Source organism: Eucalyptus grandis, chromosome 4 (genome assembly GCF_016545825.1).
Source record: "Eucalyptus grandis isolate ANBG69807.140 chromosome 4, ASM1654582v1, whole genome shotgun sequence".
NCBI lineage: Eukaryota > Viridiplantae > Streptophyta > Magnoliopsida > Myrtales > Myrtaceae > Eucalyptus > Eucalyptus grandis.
Window position 1 is genome coordinate 34,307,287 of NC_052615.1, and position 10,485 is coordinate 34,317,771.

Consider the following 10,485-nt stretch of genomic DNA (forward strand, 5'->3'; position numbering starts at 1 on the left):
ACTTATAATATAACATATTTTCACAGATGATGTAGTTGTAGATCCACTAACAAAAGGCCTACGCCTGTGTGTATTTGAGTGACATATCGTTAGCATGGGTCTAGGAGCATCATGAGATGTTGTTGTTTAGTGGGAGTTATTTTGGCTTTACTCTGATAAATGTTTCATCTGTGTTCGTTACACTTTGTAACGATTTGATATGTATCAATTTTTGCATTCAATAAAATATTTTGAATGTATTGTTATTATGTTGAATACATATTGATAAAGTCTCAAGGGATTGTATAAACCTTGAGTGAAGGCTAGGGGTATCCGGGCATCCGGTTATTAGCCTTGTGCATATGTCTTATGATACATAAAGAAAGGTTAACCATAAGGACAAGACATATGTGGGTTCATTGGAACCATAAAGCATTCTCTAGTGGCACAAGTTTTTATGACACCTAAGGTAAGAGAATGGTGACTGACAAATGGGATCTCTCTATGAGAGATGTTATCCATTTGACACACTATCATATTGAATCCATATCAATAAAGTTGAGAACATTCGTGACCATGGAAGGCTCGTGTGTATACATGCGCTTACCGCCATGATTCGGTGTTTAAGATTTTATGGGATAGGATTGACTATTAAAAATTATCTCTAGACCAAATGTGCGCACATACGGTACGATTTCAATTAATATAGTCCAAGTGGGAGAATGTAAGAGTTTTCCTAATGTGGACTAAATTAATTGATATTGTAATTTACTGTTTTTACAGTTACCGAAAAACGGGGTTGGTTTAAAGAGAGATAGAAGGTTTCTTAATTAGTCTAATATGGGCTGGCTAGTGTGGGCCGAGTTGAGCCTAGCCCGTAATGAGGGAGACTGGCTGGAAACTCTATAAATAGTGCTCAAGTCTCTCCTCTAACCCTAATTCTCACATGTATCCTCACCTAAGGGGCGTTTACCTAACGCTAAACGTGAAGGGGGCCGCCTCATTGAGCCAGTGATACGGATGGCAATAGAGGAGAAGGACTTGATGCGTGGATCCCCTTGATATATGTGGGTAATCCTTTTCTGCTTCCGCTTTATGTTCGATGGATCCTAAAACATGTGCGTTAATCTTTCTACTCAATTATGCATGTTCTTGTTATGGTTATGGAGATCTTGGGGTTGCGCAATTTGCGTCCAATATTGTGTATATGATGAGATCGGCCCATGTAAATGTCCGCGCAAAACACATTGATAAGTAAACAGACAGGGTAGTTCAGGAAGCTCTCAGCTTCCCACAATCGTAACTTGCCATCTTCAGCGGCAGCCCAACCAAGAAGCTGGCCAATACTCTGTCCCTCAAGAAGCTCAATACCTTGCCATTGCTCTGTTCGATGTATCCCACCGTGTAAGCCGTGCTTATGAGCTTAAATGCTCTCCGTCTTCTCTCTTTGGCATAACTCTTCAAGCCAATCTCAATCCTCCTGTACTCTTCTTCACTGCTCATGCCTTGCTTGTCCCTCAAGGCTTCCCCAGGCATCTCGCTAGGACAATGCCATCTTCCAGAACCGAGCAGGCTCCCTAGCCGATGTCTGGCGTCACGGGGTGGAATGCATCTCCGGCTATGCAGACATTAGTTTTGCTTATGTTCCCCAGCAGAATCTCCCACGGATGTCGAAATCTCAGCGGTGACAGTATAATGTTAGCCGGTTCTGTTTTCTCAATAATAGCTCTCACATTGTCTGGTATATTTCCCAGCTTGCTCAGCATGAATTGCTTCGTCTTGGCCGGACTCTCTTCCATCTCTTCATCTGCTTTAAGGAAAGTGACATTGTTTTCTTTTAGATAATATGAAAAGCGGGGTAAAAGAATCTAATAGTTGCCAAAAGCCAACTCATATCTAAGGAAGTACAGATACTCACTCTTGCTGGAAGAAGAAAAAGTGAAGAACCAATATATAGACTTCTCATCGCAAGCAATGGCACCAAGTCTAACGCCTTCAGCATTGTACCGGAAGTATTCAGGCTCGAAACCATGACCATGCTCATAATACGCAGAGCCCCTGATGGAAAATCGGCCAACAAAAGCAGGCTTCTTGAAGCCTAGCCATTTTGTCACTGCTGAGTTCACTCCATCGCACCCAATTAACACCTAGCATTTTCAGAAAGAGCATAAGCATTAAGATAAATTAAACCATAGATATTTTGCTCAGACGAGCAAGCAAATTTTGCACGGACAAAGGGGCATCTCTCGAGCATAAAATATCTCTCTGTCACTCTAAGCAGATTTTCCTAATTAATGGCTATTATGATGCAATACCTTCGCCTTGAGACTTGACCCATCAGAAAGATGGACCAACTTAGAGTAGCCCGATTCCTCTATTGACACGACCTTGGATGAATACCTTACGGTGCCGCTAGGAAGTTCATTCACAAGAGTTTCCAACAGGGTTCTCCTCTGCACACAACGAAATTCATGGCCCCGTCTGCAATGGATGTGCAAAGGTTAAAAAGCCATGCCACACATATCGCAAACCATTGACAAAGGAAATTAGGGACCGGTTGAAATTTGCACAAGAAATGTGAGGAATGGATCTAAATTGTTTGAATGGCTAATTTCACAAGAAATTTTAAATCACATAGATTGTCATGAATTTAGACGACTTAACTGTGGCCCTGTGGCATCAAATTGTCTCTCAGCTGTAGGATGTTCAGAAACTTCGGAAGTAGTCTGCAACCTGAACCTGAACCTCGCAAATATCAATTCAAATTGGGCATAGAGGGATGAGAAAAAGAACTAGCTGTTTGAATTAATATCACGGCATATATCTTATTCATCTAGAGTTGATGGAGTTGATGGATCTATGTTGCATATCAGATGTCATGACAAGGTGCTCACTCAATTCTAGCGTGGGTGTTCTCAGCATTATCAGGATGCGTCCAATCCCTCTCCTATTATTCCTTCTTGAAAACCCGATCAAAAGGCAAACTCGCTAGATGAAAACATCACATCCACAGACAAACTTGCGGAAACATGAGGCTTGGAAATTATTCTTGTCGATAACAAGCTTAAATTCTAATGGACCATCTGTACAAGTCATTTCATGATCATGTGAAAATGTATCTCCATGATCATTCGAATTAGAATGACGTGGCCACCCTATACCCTTGATGCAGGCTTGGCTGTGTGAAAATGAAAGGGTGGTCAAGTAACCAGGCAGGCCAAGCCAACCACTAAAAATCTCATGTCTTTGTTCGTGCATTCGATGTTATGTCGCACTGTTCATTCGGATTGTAATCGGGATTGTAATCGGGATTACCAATCACAGTAATTGTAAGAATATGAAATATTTTTTTCTTAGCAATAGCAAATGGAGGGGGATTTTCATCAGTTACCTAGAAAGTTGGTTGTGCTGTTGGCGGAGAGGTTCGCCGATGCCAACCGCATCCAAGGCCCGCCAAGCATTTGTCCATGTCAAAAAGGCGAACCCTGTGGTTCTCAACCCATCGGACGCCTCCACAACCAAGCTTCTAAGGCCAAGCCTGCAACAAACAAAATTATCAGTACTAACCTGAACATCAGACATACGAACGAACAGAAAGAAGGTGAGAATGAGACAGAAGGACAGGGAACTTTTAGAGAACAATTCTTTCAAGTTCTAACTGCTCCAATGCCAGCAGAATCACCTGTGAAGTCCCAAAGCTGTAGTGAGGCCTGCAATGCCGGCACCAACAATCACTATGTCTTCAACTGCTTCCATGAATCAACAGCTTGATCTCTCTCTCTCTCTCTCTCGCTCGCTCGGTGGCTCCTTCGCTCGGGTGAGGTCTCTTATATAGACGATGAAGACAAACTGTAGAAAGATGATGACTTCATGCAACGACGAATAGCACACTAATGACGGAAGCCAATGCGTATATCGGTTTGGTAATTACTTTTCAGCGAGTGTAAAATGTCCGAAGGTCTTTTTCTAAATCTAGGTACCACGGCAATTGCCATGTGCTTTTTTTCTTTCTATCGTGATCATGACCAAGGCTTGTGCGTGATTGAATTTAATACAATCGTCTTGTTAGACTAGTAACGTAATTAATTCTTTTTTTGTCCCCCATCCCATTGGTACATTGTCATTTCAAGTGTTAGCTCGATATTAGTGTTTATGCTTGTGCATACTTGCACATATATCTTATTTTGTACAACCACTAATTCAATCCTAAACTTTTCAATATGGTTATATAGTCCGAGACATTTTGACGATATAGTTCTCACTAATTTTGGCCTAATATAGTTGACATGACCATTCACTTAATGTCAGTTATCCTATGTGGCACAGCCGTCACGACCGGCGCTGATATAGACAACCTTTGTAATTATATTTAAATTTTCTATGTTTTTCTTTTTATTTCATTTTCTTTTCTCCCTTTTTCCTTTTTTTTTTCTATTTCCCTCTGCTAATTGCTGAGGCCTTAGCAATGGCCAGCGAACCTTAGGCAAGGGTGCCGTAGCCCTACTAGCCATCGCCGAGGTCTCGGCAAAGACACATAGGAAAAAATGGAAAGAAAAAGAAAACAAAAAAAAGTTCAGAAAATTTTAAAAATTACAAAACTCATCTTCATAATCGTGACAATACTATATAGGATAGCCGGCCTTGATTGTATCGCCACATTGGTGATATCTGATCAAAATTGGTCGGAATAACTATCTTGAAAAATCCTTAAAAATTTTATAACTATAAATGACCAAATTGAAAAGTTTCAAGGCTTTTTGGACAATTTTTCACCAATTTTAATGTTGTTATAAGTTAAGCATTTCAAAGATACATAAGGTTAAAAACATTTCAAAATTCAAAACTCGTGCTCTCATATATATTAGAAACTACATTGATATGTATGATTTATATAGTCTATGATTTATTAGTATTGCGTATATGATGAGGTTGGCCCGCATAAATGCCCACACAAAACACAGTTAAGTAAACGAACGGGGTAATTCAAGTAGCGCTCAGCTTCCCGCAATTGTAACTCGCCATCTTCAGCGGCTGCCCGGCAAAGAAGGTGGCCTGTCCCTCAAGAAATTCAATACCCTGCCATTGCTCTGTTGGATATATCCCACCATATAAGCCTTGCTTATTAGCTCAAATGCCTTCCATCTTCTCTGCTTGGCATAATTCCGCAAGCTCATCTAAATTCTCTTGTATTCCTCTTCACTACCCGTGCCTTGCTTGTCCCTCAAGGCTTCACCTAGGAAACTTGCGGGGACGATGCCATCTTCAAGAGCCGCACAGCCTCCCTGGCCAATGTCCAGTGTCATGGGGTGGAATGCGTCTCCGGCTACGCAGACATTGGTTTTGCTTATGTTTCCCAGCAGAATCTCCCAAGGGGGTCAAAATATCAGCGGTGACAGTATCATGTTATCCGTTTCTGTTCTCCCGATAACAGCTCTCAAGTTGTCCGGTATTTTTCCAAGCTTGCCCACCACGAATTGCTTTATCTTGGCTGGACTCTCTTCCATCTCTTCATCTGCGTTAGGGAAAGTGACATTGTTTGCTCGTAGATAATATGAAAAACAGAGTAAAAGAATCTAACAGTTGCCAAAAGCCAACTCATACCGAAGGAAGAACAGAAACTCACTGTTGCTGGAAGAAGAAAAAGTGAAGAACCAATAAATAGACTTGTCATTGCAAGCGATAACACCAAATCTAACTCCTTCAGGGATGTACTGAAAAATTTTAGGCTTGAAACGCTGACCATGCTCGTAATACACAGAGCCCCTGATGGCAGATCGGCCAACAAAAGCAGGCCTCTTGAAGCCTAGCCATTTTGCCACTGCTGAGTTCAATCCATCACACCCAATTAACACCTAGCATTTTGACATAGAGCATAAGCATAAAGATAAGTTAAATCATAGATATCTCATTCAGACAAGAAAGCGAATTTTTAACAAAGGGGCGTCTTTTGAGCATAAAATATGTCTGTGTCATTCTAAGTAGGTTTTCCTAATTAATGGTAATTATGATGCCACACCTTCGCCTTGAGAATTGACCCAGCGGAGAGATGGACCAGCTTACGGTAGCCAAATTCCCTCAATCAACACGACCTTGGAGGAATACTTTATAGTGCCGCTAGGAAGCTCTTTCTCAAGAGTTTCCAACAAGGTTCTCCTTTGCAGGCAACGAATTTCATGGACTCTTCTGCAATAGACGCTCCAAGTTAATAAGGCATGCCATACTTAAGGATAACCATTAACAAAGGAAATTAGGAATGCATTTGAATTTTCGCAAGAAATGTGAGGAATGGATCTGTTTTAATTGAATGGCTAATTCCGAATGCAATTTTAAGTCACACAGATCTTCATGAGTCCAAATGACTAGCTGCGTCCTCGTGGCATCGGATTTTCTCTCAGCTTTAGAAAGTTTAGAAACTGTGGAAGAGGTCATCAACCTGCACCAGAGCCTCTCAAATATCAGTTCGAGTCGGCCATAAAGCTGTTAAAGGATCAAGATTAAGATCCTTATCTTACTCTGCTACATCAAAAGTCAGCTACTGATCAACACTAGAAGACACGGATAGCCAGACTTATCAACGGTGAAGATTATACAATACAGAAGACGTGGATTGCCAAGCTTGATTTGTCAAAGTTGCTGTTCTGTTGTAAATAGCTGTAAAAATCTGTTAGTTCGTTTCCTTTCTGTTATTAGTTTTCTAGCTTCTCTCCATATGTTATATATATATATAGAAAGAGTTAAGCTCGTCAAGGAATCAAGGAGAGATAAAGAGAACAGAGGAGAGTGAAGAGCAGGGGATTCGAATTGCTATGTTGCATTTGATTTCTCAATGTATAAGACTCTGATACAAAGATATAAAAGGAAGAACATTTCTTGTACAGATCCTTCGCCTATTGAGTTCATTCTCTATCATCATCATCATCCGAATTCATTCCTCATCGTCTGCATCCTCGATTTCTCATGGTATCAGAGCATGTTCTACTGCATCTGAATGAAAAGATCCATTCAGCAGTAGGTTTTTGCATCAAGACAGAAGATCTGAAGCTCCAGAAACTCTCTGTATCAAGGTAATCATATCAGAGCTCATAGTATTACTGATATCTTCTTCTTCAAGCTAAAGGATCGTAACAATGGCGATCATAACACCAAAGTACTCCTTTCCAATACATGTGAATATCTCAAATTTTGTCACAATCAAACTTGTTGAAGACAACTTCCTATTGTGGCAAGCTCAAATCCAAAGATTTCTGAAAAGTCAAGATCTTTTTGGTTTTGTTAATGGCGATATTCCTTCGCCTCCTCGAATGCTGCAGAGAGAGGATGAAGGTCGTGAAGCTGATCTTATCAATCCAGATTATACTGATTGAACTAGAACAGATCAGTTGATATCATCATGGATCAGTGGGGCTGTTACTGAAAATATTCTGAGCTTAATAATCGGATTAGAAACATCATCTGAAGTATGGCAAACTCTTCTGAAACGATTTACACAGAAGTCAATTGCTAGAGAGTTCGAACTAAGGGGAAAACTGCAGTCGTGCCAAAAGCATGAACAAACCCTCTCTGTTTATCTCAAGGAATATAAATCCATATGTGATCAGTTGAATGCAATAGGCAAACCTGTGGATGAAATAACCAAAATGTTTGGTGTATTGGAAGGTTTAGGCCCTGAATATGAAAACTTTCGAACCACCATATATTGCTTAAAGCCTCAACCTGAGTATGATGAGGTGATTGCCCAATTAGAAAGGTTTGAATCAAGGCTGAAGACCTATTCCAGGAATCAGTTCAACCTGAATTTGGCCTATTTTGGGCAAAGACAGTCTCGATTCTGACCTAAAGAAAACACTAATGGAGATTACATCTCTCAAACTTCTGGATTTATATCTCAAAGAGGAAGTTATAGAGGAGGTCAAAGCTATGGTCGTGGCAGAGCTGTTAATAATAGAGGTCGTGGCTTTGGTTATCCTAAAAGAAATCAGAATTATAGAACATATATCTTAAACCAAGGACAAGGAGATCAACACCCCCAGACAGAGAAATATTGTCTCTACAATGAATCAAGGATTCAGACCCTATACCACTTACTCTCAAAGGTACCAGAACATCAAAACTTATCCTTCTGTAAACTCAAATAAGAACTTACTGGATGAGAAAGAAACAAGTAGTATTCGACTGGAATGTCAAATATGTAAACGATCTGGACATGATGCTCTTCGCTGCTGGTATCGGTTTGACAACTCTTATCAAGCAGAAGACATTCCAGCAGCATTAACAGCAATGCATATTGAAGATTCAACAGGAAGCGAATGGTATCCTGATACTGGTGCTACAGTCCACATCAGTGCCAATCCTAGTATGCTTCATACTCTTTCTAAATATCAAGGACATGATACTGTTATGATAGGCAATGGATCATGTTTACCTGTAACATACATTGGCGATACTTGGCTGAATACAAAGGGTAATACATTACCTCTTAATGATGTTCTAATTGTTCCAGAGATAAAGAAGAATCTTCTTTCAGTATCTAAGCTTACAGATGACTATCCTTGCTCGTTTATCTTTGATAAAACTAGTGTTTATGTAAATGACAACAATACCAAAATAATGGTGAAGCTCGGAAGGAAAACTAGAGGGCTTTATCAAGTTAATCCACAAACTACAGAAGCTTTCTTTACTCAGAGGCAAAGGACAGTCGATGAAGACACATGGCACCAGAGATTAGCTCACACAAATGCACAGGTAGTGAAACATCTGCAAAAACATAAGCTGATACATTTTAATTCAACATCTAAGAATGTATGCAGCAGCTGTCAAATAGCAAAAAGTACAGCTCTATCTTTTCCTTTGTCAGATTCTACATCAAGTCTTCCATTAGAAAAGGTTCATTGTGACATTTGGGGACCCTCACCAATATGTTCATTTCAAAAGTTTAGATATTATGTGATTTTTGTTGACAGTTTTTCTCGATACAGCTAGTTATATCCTATGAAGTTGAAGTCTGAGTTCTATGACATATTTGTTCAATTCCAAAAGATAGTTGAAAGGCAATACAATCATCAGATTAAAACCTTCCAGAGTGATGGAGGAGGAGAGTTCGTAAGCAACAGGTTCCAAACTCATCTGAAAAACTATGGGATAAAACAGCTTATATCTTGTCCTCACACACCAGAACAGAATGGGGTCTCAGAAAGAAAACATTGACACATAGTTGAACTGGGCTTAGCTATGCTATATCACTCAAAAGTTCCACTAAAATTTTGGGTAGATGCCTTTGTGACAGCTAATTACATTGTAAATATTCTCCCCACACCAAAACTGAAGATGGATACACCCTATAATAAACTTCATAATAGACAGCCAAGGTATGATCATTTAAGGGTGTTTGGCTGTGCTTGCTATCCTTGCTTGAGACCATATGCAAGCCACAAATTTGATCCTCGATCTCTTCCCCGTATCTTTTGGGTTACGAATCTGCACAAAGGATATCGATGTCTTGTACCCACTGATGATCGTGTGTATATCAGTAGACATGTTGTCTTTGATGAACTTTCTTATCCTTTCACAAAGAGGTTGGCCAATGAGTATGGACAGTATACAACTCTATACAAACAATGGATTGGAGGAATGCATTTCTTCGAACCTCCAAGAACAGAGTCAACAGACAATGGTCTTCTCCATCAGTCAGCCAAAAATCAGATTCATCCTGATATAGATGATTGTTATAATCATCACCTATATAGTAGACAACAACCTCAGACCGTTTCCTCAATACCTATGCAGAATGAAAGCACAACAGATGAACAACCGGTCTTAACTTCAATAGATATCATGTCTACAGATCTATCTACCACTCAAGAACAACATACTACCAGCTCTTCATCTTCACACAATGATCTACCTGCTGACAGTAGTTCTGGTGAAGAGCACTACAATTCTACTCTGTCTTCTTCTCAAGGTACTATTAATGATCATCATATGCAGACTCGACTGAAGTCTGGGATTAGAAAACCAAATCCAAAGTATGCTTGTTTAGCCGAGTATCGAGTTCCTATGGAACCAAGGTCTATCAAATCAGCCTTAGCTGATAAAGTTTGGTATAAGGCTATGAAAGAAGAAATGAATGCTCTAGATGAAAACCAAACCTGGACATTAGTTCCCAGAATTGACCAGATGAATGTGATAGGCTGTAAGTGGGTGTATAAGACCAAACTCGCACCAGATGGGAGTCTTGACAGACTAAAAGCTCGTCTAGTCGCCAAAGGCTTTCACCAAGAAGCAGGACTAGACTTCACTGAGACCTTCAGCCCTATTGTGAAACACACAACAATCCGAATAGTACTGTCTCTAGCTATGATAAAACAGTGGCCAATACATCAACTTGATGTTAAGAATGCTTTTCTCCATGGAGATTTGAATGAGATTGTATACATGGAACAGCCACCTGGCTTTATACACCCTCAAAAGTCAAGTTATGTCTATCTGCTTCAAAAGTCCTTATATGGT

General features: G+C 40.0%; 1 protein-coding gene across 1 annotated transcript; it reads right to left on the bottom strand.

Annotated features, from left to right (window-relative positions):
* Positions 1–1,556: 1,556 nt before the first annotated feature.
* LOC120286054 (monooxygenase 2-like) lies at positions 1,557–3,735 on the bottom strand. Its single transcript, XM_039310914.1, has 5 exons — positions 3,662–3,735; positions 3,371–3,517; positions 2,295–2,460; positions 1,898–2,126; positions 1,557–1,786 (listed from the first exon to the last, which is right to left on the bottom strand). Exons 1-5 carry the CDS (start codon positions 3,733–3,735, stop codon positions 1,557–1,559), a joined length of 846 nt encoding a protein of 281 aa, XP_039166848.1.
* Positions 3,736–10,485: the final 6,750 nt, after the last annotated feature.

Bases quoted from the DNA above. Each gene is read 5' to 3' on its own strand.
- LOC120286054 (XM_039310914.1), bottom strand. From the start codon at position 3,735: ATGGAAGCAGTTGAAGACATAGTGATTGTTGGTGCCGGCATTGCAGGC. The intron at 3,518-3,661 runs GTGATTCTGCTG...TGTTTGTTGCAG, and splicing joins ACAGCTTTGGGACTTCACAG to GCTTGGCCTTAGAAGCTTGG. The intron at 2,127-2,294 runs GTATTGCATCAT...TGAAAATGCTAG, and splicing joins GGTCAAGTCTCAAGGCGAAG to GTGTTAATTGGGTGCGATGG.